We start from the raw sequence: 27,336 nt of genomic DNA, 5'->3' as shown, positions 1-27,336 counted from the left end.
GAGGTAAAGAGTTTATGCTATAGCAGAAATATCACACTCAAGCACATATGGCAAACAAATAAAATGTTGCACGACAGTTATAAAAACTAAAGATGTAATGGTCCTGTAACGACGTACATTTGACCACACCTGACCCATGCTGACTCTTAATCTTTGAATATTTACTTCCTTTGAAATTGTATAGGAGCCCCAGTAAGAAGGGAGATTCAGAACCTGAGGAAATCTAGACTTGCTTCATACAGTGCTTTCCGCTGCAGAAAGGGCGAAGCGGAAAATAAAATAATGCGAATCAGAAACTGTGAGACGGACTATGTTTGACCCTACACAACGAGCACGCGTATTGTGTTGACATAGAGGGGCGAGCTTGTATTCCAACCCATACTTCAGTGGACATTTTGCACGACGCTCTGCAGAGCGACGTCGACAACTGGGTCACCCGTTTGTTTAGGGAAATATCGAGTGAGTATCTCTTGACTAGCTATTCACAAGAGATACTTACTTGAAACATAGTTTCCTCAGGCCGACGAGCGATACGGTTGATACGACAATACCTCCGACAACATACAGTACTTTCTGTGATGTGTCCAGGTCAGTGAAACTATCCACGATACTCTCCATCGTTTTCTGGGTATGTCAGTGAACCTACGCTGTGTTAAACTGGCCGACCTAAATAACATCCACCATGATTATCGGTATTTCAAGATCATGTTGAAAAGGGGCATAAGTGGTAAGGGCCTTGGACTGTCAGTTGGATCGGGTAGATAGACAGTCGTTTTCGCCCTTATTTTCGTTGTGTAGGGTCAAACATAGTCTGTCTCACAGTCCTTCTTTGTCTTTTTCTCTCTATAAAATATTGTAATAGATCAAGGAACAGCTGATTATTCTCACTTGTCGCTGACATAAACTTAAAGGTGCTCGACTGTATATTTTTTTCTGTTCAGGAGACTCCTCGTGTATTATAAACAATATTAGACTGCATTCCGGCTGCTTGTACTAGCCCAGATTTAAGCTGGTTTTATAGAGCTCGCTCACTGACATGCCATGCCGTAGTTAAGCATGAATACACCACTCAGACACATTATAAAGACTCCGAGCCGACCAGTCATTGTTGTACCCATCAATGCCGAGCGCCAGGCAGGGACCAACAAGTACCATATTTTAACGCATGTTGGTATGACGTGACCGAAGATCGAACCCGCGAGCTCCCGCCCTCCAGGCGGATGCTCTAACCACTACACCACGGAAGCGGCCCATTGTACTATTTTAAAACAGTCACGAGTAGCATATCGGTTTAAAATCATGGAACACTAAATTACACAGTGTATGTCGTACAATGACCGGGTTACAATACTTTAAGTTTATGTCAGCGACAAGTGAGAATAATCAGCTGTTCCTTGATCTATTACAATATTTTATAGAGAGAAAAAGACAAAGAAGGCCTCGACACGCTGAAGACCCGAGTTCTATTCCCCTCATGGGTGAATCCCACACTCACACTCACCCACTCTGAATCTGGTCCAAGAAAGCAAGTTGTTGACTGCATGAGCAGCGATTCATACCCCTAGCTGTTGCACAAAACACATATTCAGTTGGATCAAGCACCAATACCCCAATACTTTATGAATCACTTTAATCCTAAGCCATGTAAGTGTCAGTTTTCTATATGAAAGTTTGATCGTCCACACAGAACGTCCATGGATTTCAACCTTCATCAAAAGGCAAATTAACTTGGATTGAGTATAATGGACAGGCAGTAGCGGACTCTACACTGTGCATCGAGTTCCTCAACCAGAACCTGGGAGTGGACCTCAACAGGAACCTGAGTCCTGCTGAGAGAGGAGTAGCTCTGGCGATGCAGGTTATGGCGGAGGAACATCTGTACTGGTGAGAAACAGTCAGTTGGTGCCATTTAATTTGTCTGTCCATCGTAGCCATTACGGCAAACATTGATTGCTTGAATAATCCTTGTATATGATAGCGGTGTGTATATGTCGGAACTAGACAATGCTGTGATTAACATCATGCTCATTCTATCCTGTGCTTCGATCTCTTAGGCGGGTAACCTAGTGTTGAAAGCGTTTGTTCGAAGACCCGGGTTCGATTCCTTACATGGGTACAATGTGTGAAGCCCATTTTGGTGTCTCCCGTGATATTGCTAACGCCGCGTAAAACCAAATTCACTCACTCACTCACGTAACGGCGTCAAACGAAAATACGTTAATACACGATGTAAGATGTGTTGTAACTTTCAACAGGTGTTATGTTTTAGGGGGACACATTACGTCTTTAAGATAAACTTCTGGCAATTTCCATCATAGGTTGCTTGCATGAATGAATAGTGAATGAGTAGTACTGTGGTACTGTGGTTTCAGGTTCCTTGTCCTCTTCCGATGGCAATATGACAACGACAAATCTTTGATGCTGAATGCTTTTAAAATAGGCAAGTTTATGTTTTGGATGTTTCAACGACAAGTAAAAAGGCAAATATGGAGTCAAGGCTTGGGCCGACACATAGAAGAGGAGGGAACAGAAATGTTTAAGAAGGATCTACAATCCCTGTCGGACTTCATAGGTATGCAGAAGTTTTAAGCTGTTGTGAACTGAATTATATACAGAGACGTTAAATATGTTTAAACAGCGAGGGTAGGTTCCGATGGACCAAAATATAAACTTGACACTTGTTATATCGAAACCGACAATGGCAATACAGACGATGGGATCTGGATTGCATCATAACTGAAGTGGGAAAATATTGCATGACGTTCCATGACCTCCTCCACATGTGTTGAATAGGATGAAACTGCATTCTGAAATTTGGCACTTGTGGTGTGGTTTGTCATATTTCAGGAGCGATGATACTTTGTTTCATGTGATTTGTTTTGTTTCAATATATTCATCTGTCCACACATGCTGGTTGTTCCAGGGACCAAGAAGTTCCTTATTGGGGACCAGCCCTGTGAGACGGACTGTGCGGTGTTCGGTATGGACTATATATCTTGTTAGTCCATACCCTCCTACAATATATGTCTTGTGTCCTCAATAAATCAATAGTCCTCGACAGAGTAGGAGAGGAAGTCATCAAACTGAAACTGTGACCCATCCTCTTGTTCTCCCTCAACAGTAAGATAGCCCACATACCTGCCAGATAGTAGGTACCTTAGTTCCTTGTGAAATATTAACCTTACACGACTCCTGTTTGGCCACACAGGAGCCGAATCATAAAGCAGTCATTTTGACATAGGCTACACATTCTGATGATTTATGACATGGCGGTATTTATTCCTTTGTGTTCGCCACCGCTATGTATTCCTTTATAACTTTGTTTTAGAACCATGCATGCCATCCATATCAACGACGTCAGAGATGTGTGTTACTTTCTTAATGAAAGAATATTCATTTTCCTTGAAGAGAGGTATCAAATATAGAACGTCACTTGGAATGAATTATCCAATCTTGTCTATCCTCAGAAACAAATTCTGTATGGTGTATATGGGGAAACAGGTGTGAAAACTATATCAATAGATCACTGCAAATTAGTGTTCAGGCCAGGTGTTCGTTAGAAGGGTACGAATGCCCTGCCAACATCAGTTCGTCCAGCTGTACAATTCTAGCCTGCATGACCCAAAAGAATGATGATTGTTATAAGGTTTGTAAGAGATCCTGAAATGTACAACGTTGCATTTCGATCAATCAGTTCGATTGTGCTTATTGTAAGTCTGAAATATCAGACTATTTCACATCAGTAGTTCTAAAGTCATACTTGATCACAGTGTCCAATCTCGTCAACTAACAATTAACTTGACCAAACAATTGCAAACGCTCTCAAACCGTTGCTAACTTTCCGCTTTAGGTACGTAACCAATCTCTAGACTAACTGTTTCATTTTAACCACTATCAATATACTTTTCTGGATGCAGCTTATGTTGCAAATAACAAACAATATTGATTTTAGTCAGAACACCTTTGTGTGTACACATCGCCTTATCAAATTGTTTCAGTGGAGCATATTATCCTGGTCCAGATGTTTTCATTCAATTTACATTCAGCTATTAGCCTGTGCCACTAACTGATATCAATGGCTATTTCCTCTGCCCAGAAACCACCTTGTTGCAGGTTGGCTGTTTGGACAGTATATCACAGGAAGTTTACAACCGGGCACTGGGAAATTAATTGCCTCTGCATCTTAACCCAAGGTGAGAAGATAAACTGTTTCGAATATGATTATATGGAAGAACATATCAGACTATCTGTGCTTTGAACAATGGAATCATGTCATTGTCATTGTTTTCTAGCATAGAGATTACAGGTAGAATTGAACCCCAGTAATCTGTATGCCTTACGTTGACTACAATACATGTATTTCTAGATCTGTGGTCAGTTTCTGTGAGTTGACTGCGTGTAATTGTGCCTGAATTACATGGACAGTAGCTCATATTTGTGCATGTACAGATCTAGACTGACATTTGGTCCCAGAAATATATTTTATACTAAATATCCAAATGGAACTCATTACAATGTGTCATTTTCTAGAACTGAGGCAATCAAGACTTGCCAAATCATTCTAAACTCGAGACGGACTCCTATTCAATATATCCTCGAGGGTCTGGTAGACGGACTTGCTCAGACCAACAATCGCTGATTTCAACAAGACAATTCAAAGGGGAGTATTCAGCAAGATGTCTTCAGGTATCAGAAGGATTTACGATTGCATCCCCTTCTCACTCTACTGGGTTCCAATTCTCTGCAGGTTCTACGAATTCACTTATTCAAAGATACATCATCTTCTGTATTCCGGTAGGACGGAAGCCCTTGAGACTCAAACATACCGAAATATCATCTATTCCACCCATCCAACAACTTTCCGCCCCTACCCTCGTTTAATATTACCTCTTCTCTCCACACAGGACCAACTTGAAACTCGAATGAATGAATCATGAATGAAATAATGAATGAATTAGTATTAGTAAGTATATATATGCAAAACTAATTTTCCTACCTTGATTTCACTGTTATCACACTGAGCGGTTTGCAGTGGTTGTCCTCCAGGGCCTCCTTTCACAAAGCACTAAGGTATTCGTAAGTCACTAAGGTAACCTTAGTGCAGTGTTAAAGAATCGTGATCGTAAGTCACTAAGGTAATTGTAGTGCAATGTTAAAGAATGGGGGTTAAGGTTAACCTTAGTAAAGGTTGCTTCGTGAAAGCAGCCCCTGGTCACGCCTTTGCAAACAAGATGGCAGTTACTGTTACCTGGAGTCTGGATGGATCTGAATCAGTGTAATGTGTCCGTCGGGCGCATCCACATCAAGAGTGAAATCGAAGAATAGTGTCAAAACCACTGAACCAATACATTTCTTCCATTACCACGCGTGTATATTAAGAATGTTTAACTCTATCCCAGCCTCCCGAACTCCTCTTCCAAACCTCGGCATGGCCGATTGTGCCCCAGTACTGTTACTCTGCACTATCCGTAGCTGCCAATATAGTTGTGACAAAGTAACAAGCTATTTGTGTTTTGCAAAATTGCATGATCCCGATCTATAAGCTCACAATAAAGCCGATGATTTACTGTTTTCAACACGTATGCTGACACAACATCACCGTCGAAGGGTCTACCCTAAAGTATGGCTAAATACCGCTCTCTTTTGCTGAATATAATCTGGCGTTGCTCAACATGAGTAAGAGTTTGCAGTACTGCTCATTTATGAGATCGATGATAGCGTGGCCGGGAATAGTAATTGGTGAATATGATACCTCATTTTATGTTCTTTCTTCCATCATTTGTGCACGACTAACACAATAAATCACCAAACACCGTCAAAATGCGAAAAACGGTCAAATAGTTATTGAATGACTCGTGACTGCATAATCACTTGTAAATGATTTCCATAATCATAATCGTTGACAAAAGCAATCTCTTTTACCATTCCGACTGCATTATAAGCCTGAGTTGTGTTCCAAAATCTACATATATCTTAAATCTTTCTCCATACTCTCAGCAGCAGATCCTTTGCACTTGTGCGCAACAGAAGCATTTCTGTGTCGTTCGCTTTCAGAGTCTACAGTTCGATAAATTCAACATCATGAAAATCCAATCATTATATGTATTTACAGTAGATTTTGTACAATGCCCTGACAATGCTATGGCTTCATCAACGTAGATCAGGATCATACAGGGTACACAGAGAATCTCACTCAAGTGTCTACTGATATCAATTATATCAACACTCGTTGATGATGGTAAAAATATCCTCGGCAAGCCTCGCATTTTTGTTACTTTATCAACTTGTGTTGATATAATTGATATCAGTAGACACTTGGGTGAGATTCTCTATGTACCCTGTTTAGTATACACTGACAAAATCTACAGAGCATTTCTCAGCCTATGTTTTTAATCAATACTTACACATGTCTTATCACAGCGTCGATGTTTAGTTTTCCTTAGTTAAACTCAAACATATCCGCAGCGGACTCTAAAAGTGTTCCTGCAGAAAACTAATTGTTGAAGCCTGTATTTTCTCTATCTAATTTCTTCATGTTCACATCTTGTTTTGACAACAAATCCACAATGAAATTTGATTAAGTAAAAGTTCAGTTCATTCAGATCAATGAATGAACTACTGGAAGCTACTGCAGATTCAAATCCACTAATATTCATCTCCAATGTAATTCCTAAATTTTTCAAAGTGTTGCATCAGCATATTTCGACTAGTACCATAACGGTCATGCTTTTGTGGCGGGTTGCATCCAGGGCACGTAATCCTTTCTTCAAATGCCAGTCATCATCGCTGTTTGGGTCTGTCTGGAGATAGTTTTAAAAAAATGAAACCACTGTGGAACATAATTTCATGCAATGAAGTTCCACTGTTTCTTTACAGCACACCATGGGGCAGAAAGAACACAGTATGTTTTTTTTTTAAGTTCTGAAGTGATAAGTGGCTCTTCTTATTCATATAGAATTCGTTAAAAACACTTTCCATTACACTGTTATATTGTTTTATTTTCATTACACTTTTATATCGTTTTATGTCGTCACTTTTAAATTACACATTTACCGTTCTCTTGGCACAATCCGGTGGTCCTGGGATAAAACAAAATTTGTACGTCCAAAATGTACATCGCTATATCGCATGACTTGTCATCCACATCAAGCACACACGCCTCCTCCCTCACTCATACCAATAGTGTGCTGATACACTTAGGTTTGATGTTTAATATACATGTAGCTAAGGGGTAACAAAGCGAAACATGAGTCTTAACCAATTCAGACAATGACCTTCTTATCAGCCGATCCGAATTTTCTCGTGTGAAAGTGAAAAAAGACACTACAAACAACTATGGTTACACCGAATTTCAATTCCTTGTTTCATAAGAAAATGGTATTTACAAATGAATTTTAATTTTAAACTTTAAAAAGTCGTATATTTTCTATATTTTGGGACGAAGTTCAGGCAGCATGTCGTTAAATAAGACGTCACAGACTGCCCCTGTCTGAAGAGGTCGTACAATGACTCCCAATTCATTTGACTAACTGGTTACGCCTGTTATGTATTTGTGTAACGCACAATGTGATTGATATACTATCAATTCCGTACCAGTCCGCCAAACTTTTCTAGCGGCCGAGCCGCATTTTGAGGTTTCCACGATTTCCGGATTTCCGTTTGTCAGAGCAAGCTGTACGACAGAGCACGCTGCACGACGTGTTTGTCAAGGATTAGAAGGAGCATAGTGTTGCAATATACAAGTGATTAGATGTAACAAATAGTACTGATTGATATTTATATATCCAGTTGAAATAGTTGGTCTCAAAATTATGGACTGGTTATTTTGCTAAGTTGCGGAATAGGACGGATCCCAGTCAGGAGGAAACAAGAATGTTAATCAATGTTTTGACTTTTGATGTGTAGGGGGCCGATAACACGAGACAGGAAAATGTTTCAATCTAATCTACAGCTCAGGCGTGTGCACTCAGCCATTGGTTAGATAAGCAGTTTTCCTTATGATATATAATTATAAGGATCCTGAACGCTGAACAGAGCTGGTAAAGATTCGGACATGGAGCTCGTTCGGGTGAGTAATGGCGTTAGAGATAGTGAGTTTAGTTTGACGTCATTAAAAGTAATGTCTTCACGGAAGTATGCTATGAAAGTTTATAGCTCTTTGGTTAAGCACGGGCGTGGTTCTGAAAAGGCTAGTAACATAACAAGAGCGAACCTAGGACTTGATCAGAGGTATTACCATGTCTCCTCAATGCCTACTCGAAAACAGGAAGACAAAGTATTCATGGAACCCATTTTTCGTTTTCCATTGTAAATTATGTTAATGGAATGTGTGGTATTCATTGAATCTGAACTGAACCAGACGCTGTTTTTAGCAACATTCGCCACATATCACGACAGAAAAACCACATAAACACACCTCACATACGTGTATTTTACCCATGTATGGATTCGACAATATGTTTCCGTGAACGCTTCCAAACGTGTACAGAAAATATTGGAATTTGCCAGAAGGAAAGGACGACGAAACCTGTCAATGACACACGAATAAGTGTGTGTGTGTGTGTGTGTGTGTGTGTGTGTTTTGTGCGTGCATGTGGTTCATCTAGACTCTATTTAGTTGTATCGTTTGACTGCTCTAAGATATTAATCGTTGCTTATATCTTTAGCAGTATCACCAGTGTCATTTACATAAAATGATCTAGACTGGTATTGTTGAAGTAGTGCAACTGCAACTACGTTCAAATTACTGCTGTTGAAAGTGAACGCTAGTTGACAGACGCGTATTCGTACGTGGGTGCGTCCGTAAGTGCCATTCACAATTCATCTGGTTACTGGTTACACCTGTTATGTGTTTTGTGCGCTCATTCAGTATAGTTTCGTAACGCACATTGTGATTGTTATAATATCAATTTCGTACCAGTCCGCCAACGTTTCTAGCGGCCGAGCCGCATTTTGAGGTTTCCACGATTTCCAGATTTCCGTTTGTCAGAGCAAGCTGTACGACAGAGCACGCTGCACGACGTGTTTGTCAAGGATAAGAAGGAGCATAGTGTTGCAATATACAAGTGATTAGATGTAACAAATAGTACTGATTGATATTTATATATCCAGTTGAAATAGTTGGTCTCAAAATTATGGACTGGTTATTGTACTAAGTTGCGGAATAGGACGGATCCCAGTCAGGAGGAAACAAGAATGTTAATCAATGTTTTGACTTTTGATGTGTAGGGGGCTGTATAACACGAGGCAGGAAAATGTTTCAATCTAATCTACAGCTCAGGCGTGTGCACTCAGCCATTGGTTAGATAAGCAGTTTTCCTTATGATATATAATTATAAGGATCCTGAACGCTGAACAGAGCTGGTAAAGATTCGGACATGGAGCTCGTTCGGGTCGAGTAATGGCGTTAGAGATAGTGAGTTTAGTTTGACGTCATCAAAAGTAATGTCTTCACGGAAGTATGCTATGAAAGTTTATAGCTCTTTGGTTAAGCACGGGCGTGGTTCTGAAAAGGCTAGTAACATAACAAGAGCGAACCTAGGACTTGATCAGAGGTATTACCATGTCTCCTCAATGCCTACTCGAAAACAGGAAGACAAAGTATTCATGGAACCCATTTTTCGTTTTCCATTGTAAATTATGTTAATGGAATGTGTGGTATTCATTGAATCTGAACTGAGCCAGACGCTGTTTTTAGCAACATTCGCCACATATCACGACAGAAACACCACATAAACACACCTCACATACATGTATTTTACCCATGTATGGATTCGACAATATGTTTCCGTGAACGCTTCCAAACGTGTACAGAAAATATTGAAATTTGCCAGAAGGAAAGGACGACGAAACCTGTCAATGACACACGAAAAAGTGTGTGTGTGTGTGTGTGTGTGTGTGTGTGTGTGTGTGTGTTTTGTGCGTGCATGTGGTTCATCTAGACTCTATTTTGTTGTATCGTTTGACTGCTCTAAGATATTAATCGTTGCTTATATCTTTAGCAGTATCACCAGTGTCATTTACATAAAATGATCTAGAAATGATCTAAGTGCAACTGCAACTACGTTCAAATTACTGCTGAAAGGGAACGCTAGTGACAGACGTGTATTCGTACGTGGGTCGTCCGTACGTGCCATTACAATTCATCTGGTTACTGGTTACACCTGTTATGTGCTCTGTGCGCTCATTCAGTATAGTTTCGTAACGCACAATGTGATTGTTATAATATCAAGTTCGTACCGCCAGACCGCCAAACGTTTCTAGCGGCCGAGCCCCATTTTGAGATTTCCACGATTTCCAGATTTCCGTCAGTCACAGCACGCTGTACGACAGAGCACGCTGCACGACATGTTTGTAAGGATTAGAAGGAGCATAGTGTTGCAATATACAAGTGCTTAAATGTATCAAATAGTACTGATTAATATTTATGTATCCAGTTGAATGAATTGGTGTCAAAATTCTGATACCTTTGATATGCCTAGAAATAATCGCGACAATAAACATTATAATACCTATGGTTTGAAGTCCATGAATGGAAGGTTGTTTGATGATCAACAGGCAAACATTACTTGTGTTACAATGGTTTCAGCGTAGTTGATTATGTGTTGGCCTCATTTCCCATACTTTATTGATTTTAGAATATTATCTCGTGATGATTAATCACATTTTCCGCTATCTTGTACACAGTCTTGGGTGAAATATGTTTGCAACAATGACCTTGCAACAGTATTTTTAACTAAGTTTCAAGACCTATTTTTTCAATCTTGTGATTGCTTACATGCTTCAGCCAAAGATAATATTTTCAAGTGCATAGAAGATATTACTTGTTTATATCAGTCAGCTGCTAGTGTCATGAAGAAAACTATCCATTACTTCAAGTCACAACTAATGATGTCACTCAACCACCTTGGTGGGACGAAGAACTGGAGTATTATAAACATAGACAATATGCAGCATTGAAGAATTATCGGCAGTGTGGCCTCAACTTCGATCTGTATAGACAATTAAGAAATACATTTAAGAGGTTATTTTGTGTTAAGAGAGAAGTTATTCGGAGCCAACAGAGAATGCTACTTGTAAATGCCAGACGTGACCCCAAAAGGTTTTGGAAGTGGTAAAGAGAGATAGGATTAATATTTCCTTGCCCAAAAATATCACTTTATATAATTGGTTTAGATATTTTAAAACTTGTGTATGTTTCTCATGAGAATGACAGTTGTAATTCTCAGACAACCTCTTATTTTCATTTCATGCCATCTTGTGAGGATGTAAATGCTTCAACTTGTAATTTAAATGCACCTATTACAGAAGACGAAGTAAAGCAGAGCTTGGCAAATTTAAAAATGGGAAAATCCCCGGGTGAATATGGTATACAAAGTGAATTCTTAAAGTCCACTAGTTGTTATATTGTACCATTATTGACTAACATATATAATAAACTTTTTCATGATGGAATATTTCCCACTGCGTGAGGTAAAAGTATAATTTGCCCACTAGATAAATCAGGTAATAAGAATGACATAGAAAATTATAGAGGAATTTCATTAATTGATACTCTAAGTAAAGCTTTAGCCGCTATCCTGAACAAGAGACTTCCTGTATGGTGTGAGCAGAACCATGTTATCTCTGAACTCCAGGCAGGTTTTAGACCTGGTCACTCCACTAAAAGGCAGATTTTATTGTATATCTATAGATTTTAGTAAAGCGTTTGATTGTGTAAACCACAATGTTTTGCTTCTAAGTTTATACAATATAGGTGTACGAGGTAATATTGGCACCCATCAGTGTTATGGGTCCTCTGATATTTGTCATTTTATAAACCAATTGTCTGTAATGCTCGAAGAGAAAGGAGACAATGGTATATTTGTTTCACAAAAACATCCAAATGTTGTAGCATTATACTTTGCGGATGATGTATCAGGTGTATCTGATTCTGTTATCAATCTACAAAGAAAAATAAATGTTTTAGAACAGTTTTGTGAAGCAACTGGTATGAATATAAATATACAGAAAACTAATATAATTGTATTCCAAAGAGTTGGTCCTCTAAAAGGTTACGAGAAGTGGTACTTTAAAGGTCAGAAAATTGATGTTGTTAATAAACATAGGTATACTATGACCAGAAATTATTGAGAATTTTAGGAATATGTTTAATTGAATTTCTAGTATAAACAACCTTGACCAGCTATCTAGTGCTTGATTTCATTCAAGAGAGACAACTCCGTTAATCCTTTTTCATTAGTTTGTGAAGAGTTATCCCCCCTTGTTAGCAGACGACATTTTCAGTGATCCTCAGTATGGATGATTTAGAGAAGAGGAAGTTGATTTTAGAGTATTATAACAAGGGCATCAGATCAGCTAAAGTGATTTCAAGTAGAACAGGCATCCCTTTGTCCACTGTTTTATCGTGTTTTGAAAAATATTGCAAATGGATATGGCATTGAGCATCAGGGAGGCGCGGGTAGGCCCAGAAAATTGACTGTCGGTGACAGGAGGGCGGCTTGGTATCCTTGTTTCTAAAAATAAACGAAGGAGTTTAGAAAACTGAAGGCTGGATATGATTGATAGAGGAACTGTGGCTGTCTGTAAGTAGACAATTAGAACTGAGCTGCATGCAATGGGTTGGCAGAAAAGTGGGGAATTCCATCACCGATCATGAAACCTGAACAAAAGGAGCGAAGGTTGAACTGGTGCTTACAGCATAGAAATTTGTGATTTTCTCAGATGAAAGTTCTGTGTGGCTGTTTCCTAATACACTGACATTCTGGACCAAACAAACTGAAAAACCTTAAGTTTGTATCAGCGCCCAAAGTACAGTCCGAAATTTAACGTGTGGAGTGGCATATCTGTGTTAGGGGCAACGCCCCTCTGTGTATTTGAAGGGAATATGAACAGTGAGCGGTACACAGATATTCTCGAGGGACATTTACTTCCATCTGCTCGCTGCTCTGGTTAAAGCGTTGGCTCGTCACGCCGAAGACCCGGGTTCGAATCCCCACATGGGTACAATGTGTGAAGCCCATTTCTGGTGTCCCCCCCGCGTGATGTTGCTGGAATATTGCTAAAAGCGGCATAAAACTAAACTCAGTCAGTCAGTCCATCTGCTCACGTGTTCTATGGATATTTTTGGATTTTCCACCAAAAACATCGTTCAAAACATTCAAAAATCTTTCAATTCTCAATACTTTCTGGTTGTACTGTATCTTGGGGTCGTTTTCACACCAACTTTTTCATGGTCAAAGGCACAAAGCTGTTTAGCCGCCCAGGCTAACAAGGCACTTATGTCATTATATAATTATCAAAGAAAGCATGGTTTTGTCTCTTGTACTGATGCCTTCAAGCTATTTGATACAATGATTGTTCGAATTATTTCATATGGATCTGAGGTTTGGGGTACACAGTATTCTAAAACCATTGAAAGAGTACACACTAGATTCTGCAAGAGAATATTAAGGTTACATAAGAACACATGTGATGTTATGGCCCTTGGTGAATGTGGTAGAGTACCACTTCAGTACAACTATATGTTAAAACTAATAAAATACTGGTGTAGAATAATTCATTTAGATTACAATCGTTTACCTTAGCAGTCTTACTTAATGCGTAAATACCTCGATGATGTTGGTAGAACTACTTGGGCCTCTCATGTGAGAAATATTTATTTTCAATACGGTTTCGGAATTTTGAGGATACGTCAAGATATTGGCAATGTGAAAATGTTTATTTCTATTTTTAAACAGCGATTATGTGACTCCTTGAGCCAGGAATGGCACTGTATTACTCCACAATTGAGCAAGTGTCAAACTTATTGTCAATTTAAAACAATATTACATGTTCAGTCTTATCTTTCAATTGACATTCAACAACATTTAAGAACTATTATCTGTAAATTCAGGTGTAATAATTTCAGGCTAGCTATTGAAACGGGAAGGCATTGCAATTTAATAGCTAGTGAAAGATTTGCTTATATTGTCATTGTAAAAATTTATTTTTGTAGAAGTCTTGATGATCTGTCAGTGCTATGAAGCCCAAAGAAGAGAATATCTTCATAATAGTATAAGAAATAGCTCTTCTATGGACAATTGTGTTAGAATTATGTCAAGTACTGATAAAAACGTAATATTAAATTTGGCATGGATTTTATATAAAGGTTTTAGGATAAGAAATACAACAAATTAAAATTAGATCTTCAGTATTTATGCTGAAATATTATTTGATAGTTTAGTGTAGCATCTATATTATTTTACGAGAGCATCTTTGTTCCGGTGGTGACCAAATACCTGTAACAAGACCAGCTTGAATACACTTATGAAAATTGTTTTGTAATATGGGCCATGGCCTTGAATACTTGAAATAAATTGTCATTCTGTCTGTCTGTCTGTCTGTCAAAATACTTATGATTCACAACCGCGACCTGTCCAAAACACGATGGCTGATAGTAATTACGTAGATGTCAGCGAGTACTCTTTCAAAATAATATGTTCAAAATATTGCAGTAAAGTTAATTTCTAAGAAACATTTCACATGTCGAACTTTTTTTTGCCTCTTGAAATTCTGGAATACACAGCCGGAATTCACGGAGAAATGCTAAGTATTTCAACTGAAACAGGCAATAGGCGAAAAAACGTAACCGTAATTGCTAGATATGCCGCTTTCGTATTTTAACCTCTTACATGAAATCAGTTATTGATTTTACCTGTCACACACAACTCTATTGGAAAAATAGCGGTTTCGAGTGATCGAGTCCGCCATGTTTGTCCTTCACTTTCAATTTGCTCGCATCAACTACGAGCTGCTCTCTGATTGGTTAAAAATAAAATACCTGTATTTTTTAATATTTTCAGCAATACAAGCCTTGTGCCATAACGATTTGAAGATTTATAAATCTTAACGGTCGCACCCCAAAGATAAATTTGATACTGATACCTTACAGTGACATGTATAGTGTAACAAATGTTCCAGGTGTAATACATCGTATGTGATATTCAGTGAGGGCAGTGGTGTGCTATATTTAGTCTCGTGCTATATTTAGAGTTGTGGGTTGAGTTGAGAGATAACCTTTGCCTCGCACTTCGAATTACATCACAAGAAAAGAGAGATCATTGCCGTGCACCGCCTACTTCTCGTAAATGCGTTCTCTGCACTGATCCAACTTATCCTTATTTGCCAGTAGTTGGACTACTGTTTCTGAGAAGTGAATATTATCGTCAATGTCTTTATTGATATAATCGCTGCTCTTATATTCTCTTCAAACAAAGAAATTTGACACAGGAAAAATTTGAATTTAGGAAAATATTTGGCACAAACTAATCCATGCTGAATCCCAACATGTGGGGGAATGTTTGCCGACGACAAAACGTTTGGAAAAAGAAACGTTGAACAAAAACGTTACATTACACCAACGTCTGTCGTGAATCGCTAAAACGCACCCTATATGAAATGCACTTGCATCATGAAATTGTGTATCACCCTGAGCTGAAGTCTATGACTGTAGGCTTTAAAAAGCCACATCAATGGTACGCAACATGCATTGCTTTAAGCCACTATAGACGACAAGAGAATGAAAAGACCGTCAGAAGCCATAGGCCGTTTACAAGGACGGGCATCGCAGCAAGAGGTTGCAAGGCACTTCAGCGTGTCCAGAGAGACCATTTCAAACCTATGGACCCGATACAACAATACTAGGAGTGTTAATGACAGACCAAGGTCAGGTCGACCTAGAGTTTAAAACCGCCGCCCAGGATTGCTATATCTGGTTGAGACATCTTCATTCAAACGTCAGGGCGGTGGGGTAGCCTAGTGGTTAAAGCGTTGGCTCGTCACGCCGAAGACCCGGGTTCGAATCCCCACATGGGCACAATGTGTTAAGCCCATTTCTGGTGTCCCCTGTCGTGATATTGCTGGAATATTGCTAAAAGCGGCGTAAAACTAAACTCAGTCAGTCAGTCATTCAAACGTCACTACCGCATCATCCACAACTATCCAAATCCCTGGACAGCGCCGAATCTCCGACCAGACATTGCGCAATTGGCTATGGGAAGCCAGACGTTTTGCCAGAAGACCAGATCAACGTCACGTCGTTCCCTTCATCAACGGTTGATGCTCGACCTCACGTTGCACGTGTTTTGACAGAACTTCCTCCAGCAAAACAATGTTCAGGTGTTACCTTTGCTTTCTCGATCACCCGATTTGTCCCCCATTGAACACCTATGGGATACTATTGATCGACGGTTGCGCCAGCATATTCAACCACCTCAGATACTACAAGAACTGCACACAGCACTTCAGTAAGAGTATCAAAACATTCCCCAAGACAGCATTCGGCATCTCCTTTCCTATGGGTCACCCCTGCCAAGCTGCTATCGATGTTCGTGGTGGTCACTCCAGATACTGACATTTTACTCTGACCAAGTGGCTTTATAGCCCTTGGTAGTTTTACCAAACATTTTCTGGATAATAATGTTTTGGAAATTTGTAAAGTGATGATTTTACTGTAATTGAGCAATGATGTCATGTTTGAATCAGTTATATGTATTCAGTAAGTAAACTTCAAAACAGCATGTCAAGTTACTTTTCTTTTTGAAGAGTATATTACATGTATATTTCCACTGAACTTGTACTACCACTCTATTTTGCGCTGCCGTGGAGATACCTTTGTGTTGATTTGTGAACTTATAGACTCTGTTAGTTAAGTTAACAATTGAGGTGGCCTTACCATCGTGCTACATCCCACTCGTAAACAACACGTGCAAAAGAAGGCTTGCGCTTTCGCTTTGGAATTCCCGAAAATGGTCCAGTTAGAGCTTTTAGCACATACTGCAAATCTGAAAGAAAATATTGTTCTGGAACATTCTACGGGTTTTTTTCAAACACATTCTTCTTGACGTCTTTATCTGCAAATAATGTTTGTATATGCTACTTTCAGAACCTTCTGGTGCTGGTGCTACTTCTGGAACTCCGAGTGTCTAATAATGTTATCACATCAATGCAAGCTGCGAGTCGAGATGCTAGATACGTTGCAACTGATAATGCAAGTAACGATGAACGTCCGGGTGTACGTAATAGTGCAAGTCAAAACACACGCAATAATGCAGATCAAGATACAAGTGATGATGCACATCAACATGTGAATCAAGATCAGTGTGTGCCGTGCAAATGTCATTACGATGGAGAGAGAGTCATAGCTGATTGTAGGAATAGGACACTTGAGAAAGTCCCATCACATCTACTATCCAACATAACCGATCTCAATCTTTCAGTAAACCACATACGTCGCTTGGAAAATGGATCTCTCAGTTATGCACATCTTACCAGATTGGATGTGTCTTTCAATCGTCTCAAGGACATTGAACTCGGCGCGTTTCAAGAGCTAAGAAACCTTGAAGTTTTGAATCTCACTCACAATCGTTTATCTCCAACAAAGGTCTATCGGGACGGGTTATTCAAACGTCAGGCCAAACTGAAAGTACTCCACATTAACCAAAATGTTGAATCTCGCCCTTATGATGAAAGCTTAAACCGAAGAGTGGAAAGCCGATCATTGAAAGACAGCCCAAATTCTAGCTTCATTGAGAAAGATATTCACCATATGCATTTTGGAAACCACTTTGGGCGAGATGCTTACCCGGGCCCTGCATTCAAATACTTAATCTCCTTACAAGATCTGCGCATTGATGGACCGAAAGAACTATATTTTGGAAAGGGATTCACATTGAAGCAGCTCCAGTCACTATCACTAGGGGGAAGGTTTAGGACATGTTACACACGTTACTTGAGGAATGACACATTTGAGGATGTGCCTCACTTACAGACTCTGGATGTGTCATACTGTCTGTTGATTGACATTGAAATATCATCTTTTGAAGTGTTAAAGAATCTTACATCCCTCCTCATGTCACATAACAGATATCTGGGAATAACAAAAATGGGACAAGCTACGTATGGACTGCAGAATTCGTCTCTGAGAACACTAAACGTAAATAGAATAGGCCAAATAATGGGGCGTAGTACACTGTTGACAGTTGAAGATGTCAAATATCTGAAGAATACCAAATTAGAAGAATTGTACATTGAAGCAAACAGAATAGAAATTATTGATAAAAATGTAATGAGTAACCTTCCAACGTCTCTCAAAAAGATATCCATCAAAGAGAATAACCTTTCGTTTGGGCTTTACTTGATGGAATTGTCGGTGTTGACTGATTTGAAGTGGGTAGATGCGTCGCATCAAGATACATCAATAATATCCTTCTTTGACACTACAAGCCTTCATTCGCGTCGCCTTCTTCAACTGGATAAATATAACAAACCTATCAGGGGAAATGTTACAATTTATGTGCCTCCAAATGTTACATTTATCAATGCAAGTCATTCAAAAATGGCCTTTGAAGTACTGCGTTTCCAAATTGGTGAAAACAAAATTCGGGAGATAGATTTATCGTTTAATTATTTTACCTTGTGGACGGGTCCCATCATAGGATTAACACACCTAGAAAAAGTACATGTTTCTAACAATTTCTGCGAACACCTTGCTGAAGGAGTTTTTTCATACTTTCCATCCTTGAAGTATCTGGATATCAGTTCCAATTATCTTGGATATACCCTCACGAATGACACATTTAGTGAAATGCCTTTGCTAGAATATCTTGACTTATCAAATAATAAAATAAGTTCACTTCCAAAGCTGATCTTCAAAAATAGCAGTCGGCTTGAATTCTTAAAATTAGGTTCTAATTATATGATGTCCTGGAATATCGATATAATCAATTTCAATATGACAAGCATCAATTTATCAAGAAACGCTTTTGATGAAATTCCATCTCTTCTGCGCCATCAAGTCAGATGCATGGTGAGACATGATTTTCAGCTTCACTTTAATGACAACCCTCTCAAGTGCAATTGCTTGACATTGAACTCACTGAAATGGATGATAGATAATTCTTTTAAATTACCTGGTCTTGATAAGATGATCTGCGTGGATGACAGCAACAGACAACTATTCCTGAAAGACATCCATCAGATCGTTTTTGACCTTGACAAAAAGTGTACCTCCTACTTAGGTTTATCTATCGGTGTCCTCTGCCTTGTGATGCTTGTTCTAAGCTTGTCCACAACAGGAATAGGGTACAGGTTTAGATGGAAATTGAGGTATCTTTACTATCTGGTACGAATAAAACACCGGGGTTATCTGGCTGCGGAGGAGGAAGAAGATGGTGGACCTCAGTTTGAGTTTGATGCTTTCATCTCCTATGCTGACGAGGACCGAGGATTTGTTGTGGAGGACATGAGGCGGATATTGGAAGGACAGCATGGACTTCGACTCTGTATCCACCATCGAGACTTTCTTGTGGGGGAAGCTATTGCTGCAAACATCCTGCATGCCATCAGATCAAGCAGGAGGACAGTGATAATCCTGTCAAGGAACTTCCTGAAGAGCTACTGGTGTAAGTACGAAGTAGAGATGGCTAAGATGGAGAGTATCTACACTGGACGGAACACACTGCTGGTGGTAATCCTGGAGAAGATCCCCGTGAAGAATCTACCCCCTAACATTGTAGAATTAATGCGTCAAGACTCCTACTTGGAGTACACGGATGATCGGGAAGGTCAGGAGGTGTTCTGGGAAAGTCTTCAACGTGCTGTACATACTGCGTAGTTGCTTGCCTAGATATGGGAGCACGTGCTTCATAACTGAACTTACCTTTATCATTTCTAATTTCATACTTTTCACATAGGCGAAACTTAGTGATATATTATATTATCGGTTTCTTTGAGGAAAGTTAGCAATAGCAGTTCAAACACTACGTTTCAGCAGTACACAATGTAAATATATGTTTGTAGGGATTTGATCATTTTCTGACATGGAACTGAAATGTTAACAGAACAAACATGTACTTTAACGTGATTGTTTACTAAAATCAACCAGTCACTGAAGCTAGAACCCATGTCACAAAACCTATCGTAAGCTCCATCTCATCATAATGTTTGTGTTCATTTGTTTTCCTTCATATCAGTTTTATATCATTGTTTGTATTTTCCCGAATATGGGATAATATCCACTGTACCTATGAGCAGACATATATCTGCAATTGTTTCGTTTGTTTACGATCTTTGAATAAATGTTTGCTTTTATATGTAGTTAAGAACTGTTTTTCCTCGCAGGGATGAGTGAGTGATGATTAAAGCTGCTCTGTGGTTTTGTAAACAGGTCTAATGTTACCCAATGTCAATACAACAAGAAGACAAAGTCGTCAATATCCCCCGCAATGGCAAAATACTCTTCATGAATATGTCTACGAGTTATGATTATGTCAAATGTTTTGGTGTGTATATAGAAAAGTGGAAGGAGAGTATTGAAAGGTTTTCAAAGTTCTGCTCCAGAAAGAAGCAATACCACCAGATTCTAAGTCAAACTTTTTGGCATGGAAATGAAAAGATATTTTATTCAGAAAACCAAAACTACCAAAAGGCACCAGTACACCACCAGACCAATCTATGTGCCAAGTTTGGTGACGAAATAGTGAACGGTTTTAGAGTTCTGCTCCGGAAAAGACAAATGTGCATGGACGCACGGACGGACGGACGGACGGACGCACGGACGGAGCGCATTTTAATATCCCCGCAAAACGCGCTGCGGGGGATAATAACTGCCTTGATAATTCCTTGAATACTAACTGTGATGAAGGAAAACCAAGTTCTGTGGATAGTCAACTTCTTTATTGCAATGGGTACGACGTTTCGGTGTAACTTCTTTATTACAATGGGTGCGACGTTTCGGTGTAGGTAGTTGCTTGATAACGGTGTTAGTACCTACACCGAAACATCGCACCCATTGCAATAAAGAAGTTGTCTATCCATAGAACTTGGTTTTCCTTCATCTATACAACTTCTAAAATGCCTCTCAAAGAAGTTACTTACGGTGATGTTGTGAACAGGTCTAAAGTTGTCCCATGGCTTCACAACTACATTAATAATTCCTTGAATACTAACTCGGATGTTGTAAACAGGTCTAAAGTTACCCGACCGCCTCCGTGGTGTAGTGGTTAGAGCGTCCGCCCGGATAGCGGAAGGTCGCGGGTTCAATCCCCGACCGCGTCATACCTAAAGACGATAAAATATGGTACTTGTTGGTCCCTGCCTGGCGCTCGGCATTAATGGGTACAACAAGGACTGGTCGGCTCGGAGTCAGTATAATGTGTCTGAGTGGGGTATTCATGCTTCACTGCGGCATGGTATCTCAGTGGGCTAGCACTATAAAACCAGCTTAAGTCTGGGCTAGTACAAGCAGCCGCACATACACATACACACGCATGCACGTCGTCATATGAGCGAAGTATTCTCAAGCACGACGTTAAACCCAATTTCACCTCATCTAAAGTTACCCAATGTCTAATATATACACCAACTACCCTGAAAAGAATAAGAATAATAATAGCGAGGAGATAAACACATCTCTCATCCCTATAATCTGTTTTCGTAAACTATGTGTAATTGGTGATTTTAAATTCGAAACGGGAATGGGTATTGCTATTTGCTGCAGACACGAATGTCAGCCTGAACAGGTCCAGATTTTAACCTTTACCTGGAGGTTTGTTTTATCACAGGAAGCAGTTGAGTTTAGTGATAATTTATTTTTAGGTTAGCCATAATAACGTAAATGAAATATGGACATTCTGCATCAATTCTCTAGTATAGTGCATGTTATATAAACGACATACCTAATCGTAGGAAATCGGGCAGGACAATGCATATTTTTACACACGCAGTAAACGATATCGCGAGCTCAAGCCTAATGAATGATTGCGTCGCTCAACGCGTATTCCCCTTTTCAATATGACCTAGTACTGCCGCTAGCATTGTGGGTGTTATACAGGTTGGCCTGTTTTTAACACAGTGCAGTGCACATTGACAACACAGGAAGACTCAGACCATCAGTAATGGACTGAATGCTTATAGCGACATGGACACAACACAGAAAGTGCTGCATGCTGTCGGAGGTGTTGTTGTAGCTGTCGTGTCAGTCGTCGCTGTCAGGAAACTATTTCACAAGTAAGTTGTCATGTTGATGAGCTAGGCATATATAATTTAGACAGAGCTTTTCGCTCTTCAGATCTGTCTGTAACTTTATACCGAGGGGTCTAAAATTCAAGTCTATACAACATGCAAACATTGGCAGTACCGCTAAATCACGTGAGTGTACAGGAGACACCCGTCAGTCAAGTCCGTTCAACCCCATGGAATCCAGAGGGGCACGTGCATGTTACTCCTCTTCAACCCTGACTTTAAAGTTGCATAAGATTCAAAATACATGAGGCTCGCAAATATACCTTACTATTTTATATTTCCTGATATCACCCACTGCCGTCTTAGGCAAAGCGAATTTGTTAAAAAATCAGGTACATCATAAAAACTCTCGTCGGTGTTCTATTATAAATGTACAGATTTACTCGGAGTATTGGATTTAAAAAACCCAGCATATTAGTGGTCTCTCATACCTGTTTTGCTTTGTCAAAGTCGAAGTCAAAAGACGTCTTAAGAAGTTTATTGTACAAAAAGCATTCGGTCCTTAAGCAAGAGAGAATTATGTATATCGTTTGTAGAGTGTAACATATAATCCTTGGAATTTCCGATTTATAAGGAAGCAAATAGATGACCCCGACGATGAAATTCAGTTATGATATGCTCAATGAAGAAATGTTAATCCAACATCATCTAAAACATGGATAGGGGTCACGTTGGTTTCGTGGTAATAAATCACTTAATTGAATGTAAGTGAGGTTCTGCGTTTTAATCAAAACATTATTTTTAGTATGCTTTCGTTTCCATGGAAACTCAAGTCAAATTTAAGTATTTTCGCATTTCCCAACAAAACTTTAATTCGAAGAATGTGGACATGTTTAAGGTAAAACTTTCATAGAAATTTAATTCATGTAAATGAGTAACGAGTGCCTGGTCAGGTCGGGTAAAGCTACCTGAGTATCCGAGTCCAGAACTTCTGACCCGTGACGATCCGGGTTAGAATTGGTCTTCAGTAACCCATGCTTGTTGTAAGAGGTGACTTATGGGATCGGTTGGTCAGGCTCGCTGACTTCGTTGACACATGTCATCGTATCCCAATGATCGATGCTCATGATGTTGATGATTGGATTGTCTGGTCCAGATTCGATTATTTAAAGACTGCCGCCATATAACTGGCATATTATTTAGCTGAGTGAGGCGTTAAGCAACAAACCAACAAAAAAATAAGAAAAAGTAAAGTACAGTAAAGGTTGACGTGGCAGATTAGTGACTGTATAGTCCATGTATGGTTTGTATTATTATCTATAACTGCGTAATGTACAAACATAGTCTCAATTTCCACACAGGAGTGTCCTCGGCTAGGGCAGACTTGTTAACACCTTCATCATCCATGTGGTAAGGATATCATTCACATTATCTTCTTCTGTTTTACATTTTCGTAACAGACCAGCGGTTTGTTTGAAGAGGAAGTTTATCTTTGAAGTCTCGCACACAGAAATAGCTCTCACGATCAGCTGTTTGAGAAAAAATACGGAATTTCAATTTTTTTATTCCGTAATGTTCAGCAGCTTGTTTGAACGGGGTATGCCTGACAAGGCTGTAAGTCGCTCACATATTAGGTAGCATATATTGTGTCCGTTCTCAATTTCCCTTCACCCCTTTGAAACAATATCGTCGTACAGTTCTTTTTTCGTTGCACGATAATAGACATTTACTGTGTTTATACTCATAACTAAATCTCGGAAACCACATTGTTTTTATCAGCCGGTTTAATAAGTGCAGTTACATTTACACCATGATTACTTATATAGTCGAACGCTAACTACTTCACGTATCGATACGTACATTCCGTCATTCTCCATAACACCCTGGAGCGATGGGGTAGCCTAGCCGTTAAAGCGTCACGCCGAAGGCCCGTGTTCGATTCCCCACATTGGCACAATGTTTGAAGCCCATTTCTGGTGTCCCCCACTGTGATGTTGCTGGAATATTGCTAAAATCGGCGTAAAACCAGACTCACTGACTCACAACTCCCTAGTTTAGAATCACAGATGTCAGCAATATAAAATGCCAGGATGAAATGAAGCGAAATAAACTAGATGTTGAAAAGGACGCCATGCTCGGAGAAGTGAACTTGTGTGAAATACTACTAATAACAAAGCAAAATTCAGATTTTTTACTTTGAAGCAACAGCGAGATTCGTTCGTCTTTTCAGCACATCAGATCAATTATCTAAGAATATGCATGGGAATAGTTTCGTATCAAGAATTAGGCTGGAAAAATCGATAGATCTTATTGATTTAAATAATTACAGAAATTGTCAACAATCCATGATGCAAAATCTCGCACTACGACGACGACTTATACCATTCTGCATTTTGACTAATCCTCCTGGTTACAATAGAAAACATATAAACAAAACGTATATGCATGGATTTCTGGTAACTTTTGAACTGCCGTGCAAGAGCGAGTATTCAATCTTAGTAATTAACAGAAAATGAATTAAACTGAAACTGGTCATTTAAGAGTCATGTATGTGTTTTGTAAAAAAACACTCTTGGTCAAATCCTACTGCCCCTTTCAAACTTCCCGGCACTTTAGAATGAAACAAAGGCAAAATATTCTACTAAACATAACACAGGGTGGAAGCGCTGTCCACGCAAAATGCAGAGTTGCCCGAATGAAACAAAGGCAAAAGCAACTCCATTTCCTCGCTGGACAGTGAAAGACCAACATGTGGCGCAAGAGTAAAGGTAAGTTTTCCCTCGCATTTTCATTATTTTGCAAGTAAATTAGGTTTTGCCATTTATCAGAGGGGTCTAGAAATTTACAGATCTTTCTATAATAGCTTGACACCCTCTCTATTTATTGCAATTGTGCGTTAAGGGAGGGCATCCTCCTGAGTGTCAAAACAAGATCGCGGAAAATGATCGCTTCACCACGAAATATGACAACCTCATCAGCAGACACGCCTTTTTTGGCTGTCAATTCTTATATCTAGTTATTTTAGGCCTTCATTCACAGTTTAGGCTAAATGCGTCAGTATTTTTTCAGTTATGGTCGAAAAATCAAACTGTACAATTTATCTGGAATTGCTCAAATTTAGCAAACAAACTGTCCATTGCGTTGTGATTTTACTGTCCAGGAGCTGACAGTTTGTAGTTTTAACCGTCATGTCATCAAACGTTATTCTAGAGGTATTTGTTGTGAAGAAGAATGTTTTGTTGTAGATCTGCCTATACCTGGCGTATTTTGGAGCATTTATTACGATTTTGTATGATCAAGTACGATTGTACACCCATATTGCAGTTTGTTCGACAGGGATTTAATGTAAAAAAAAAGAAACCAGCATGTACGATCAGAAAGAACAAATATACATCTACCCCAGGAATAACCAAGTCCTGGGCCCCGTTTCACAAAGCTCTCGTAAGCCTAAAATCGCGTAACTTTTCTTGTAGCATTCGCACTTACTATACTGTAACAATAACTTGCGATAGTTGTAGCGCTACGAGAGCTCTGTGAAACGGGGCCAAGGTTATTACAAAGTATGTACATTGTTCATACTATCATTCAGATATTAGCATTGCACATTCGGGTAAAGGACATCACTAAGCATCTGAAAACCAAGACACAGCTAACCAATGTTGAATGTGCGAAATCAAATACAATAATGACTTCCTTTGTTCCAGCCGTTGGCACCAGCGATATGGACAAGTCAATGGCCGTTGTTAAAGCAGAAATCCAAATGACAGACCAGCAGCAGCCAGACCAGCTACAACTCCAACCACAAAGGGCCAGGAGAGCTGCAGTCAGGCACTCCTGGGTGCGGCCATGGCTCAGAGAGGAGACGGGATAACAGTTTGGACAGTTCTCCAGCCTCGTAGACACCCATTTGAAAACAACACAAGGTTAACACCACAGCTCTTCATATCTACTCGCATTTTGTCATGAACAAACATGAATGGAGTAAGTGAGTGAGTGAGTTTAGTTTTAGGGCGCACTAGGCAATATTCTAGCTATATGGCGGCGGTTTGTAAATAATCGAGTCTGGACCAGACAACACAGTAATCAACAGCATGAGCATCGATCTGCGCAACTTGGAACCGATGACATGTGTCAACCAAGTCAGCGAGCCTGACCACCCGGATTAGGTGCCTCTTACGACAAGCATGGGTTACTGATGATCAATATTCTAACCCGTACGGGGCGGTGGGGTAGCCTAGTGGTTAAAGCGTTGGCTCGTCACGCCGAAGGCCCGGGTTCGATTCCCCACATGGGCACAATGTGTTAAGCCCATTTCTGGTGTCCCCCCGCCGTGATATTGCTGGAATATTGCTAAAAGCGGCGTAAAACTAAACTCAGTCAGTCAGTCAGTTCTAACCCGTACATTCACCGGTAAACATGCATGGAAACATTTCGAAAACTGCCTTGCTAAGTCTGGAATGTTGTATCCAATCACAATACTATTGAGCAAGATTCGTCATACACTCAAATCTGCATTGAAAGTGCATGCTCGACTGTATCGATAAGTTCTGAAATGTAGACCCCAAAGGCTGGATTTATTCCTCTTGTCTTACAGTCTTCTTGATATGAGACACATGAAACAGCGTAACTGACTGGTGTTTTATGTTGACGAATGTTATATCACCGCTTATTTAGTTTAAATACAAACTATGAGCTGATGTTCTATTTGACATAAAGGATCAGGTAATTAATATTCTGGGGTGCATCCGCGGGGGTCACTGGGATCCTTTGCTAGAAATTCGTTCAGAAAAAGATCTGACAATCAATTTGTCCTCAACTTTGATATTGTGGAGAGGCCAAGAATGTTTAATGGGTTGAGAATGGGATGTTTTATTTAACAAACTGCTCAAGCGTCTCTAAACGATTGCCTTTGCATGATCAACTTACAAGAAGGCATTCCGTATGTCAATCAATAAGTCCAGGTGCTAAAGCTCTTCTAGTGATGTGGTAGAAGCATTAGAAAGTACTCACGAAGATGTAAATGTGAATGTTTTCATCTATCCATCCATCCATCCATCCATCCATCCATCCATCTATCTATTTGGACCCGTGAAGGTCCGGGTTAGAATATTGATCTTCAGTAACCCATGCTTGCCGTAAGAGGCGACTAAAGGGATCGGTTCACACATGTCATCGGTTCCCATTTGCGCAGATCGATGCTCATGCTGTTGATCACTGGATTGTCTGGTCCAGACTGGATTATTTACAGACCGCCGCCATATAGCTGGAATATTGCTGAGTGCGGCGTAAAACTAAACTCACTCACTATCTATATGGAAAAACGTATATATAGCG

General features: G+C 39.7%; 1 protein-coding gene and 1 long non-coding RNA gene across 3 annotated transcripts; both read left to right on the top strand.

Annotated features, from left to right (window-relative positions):
* The first annotated feature begins 492 nt into the window (after nt 1-492).
* On the top strand, nt 493-26,030 carry LOC124261378. Its single transcript, XR_006894306.1, has 5 exons — nt 493-588; nt 1,688-1,884; nt 2,373-2,582; nt 20,782-20,784; nt 25,989-26,030. It is a non-coding gene; the product is annotated as an uncharacterized LOC124261378 (long non-coding RNA).
* LOC124261369 (toll-like receptor 4) lies at nt 3,720-20,051 on the top strand. Of its 2 annotated transcripts, none has more exons than XM_046695676.1 (2): nt 3,720-4,193; nt 16,925-20,051. In XM_046695676.1, exon 2 carries the CDS (start codon nt 16,985-16,987, stop codon nt 19,652-19,654), a length of 2,670 nt encoding a protein of 889 aa, XP_046551632.1. In that variant the 5' UTR covers nt 3,720-4,193; nt 16,925-16,984; the 3' UTR covers nt 19,655-20,051. The 2 variants fall into 2 exon arrangements, with proteins under 2 accessions (XP_046551632.1, XP_046551631.1); XM_046695675.1 differs by lacking the exon at nt 3,720-4,193 and adding an exon at nt 9,336-9,392.
* Nucleotides 26,031-27,336: the final 1,306 nt, after the last annotated feature.

This window comes from Haliotis rubra, unplaced genomic scaffold (assembly GCF_003918875.1).
Source record: "Haliotis rubra isolate DU_JTF1 unplaced genomic scaffold, ASM391887v1 Scf799, whole genome shotgun sequence".
Classification (NCBI taxonomy): domain Eukaryota; kingdom Metazoa; phylum Mollusca; class Gastropoda; order Lepetellida; family Haliotidae; genus Haliotis; species Haliotis rubra.
The sequence above is the reverse complement of the archived record's forward strand: the minus strand, read 5'-3'. Positions and strand labels throughout refer to the sequence as shown.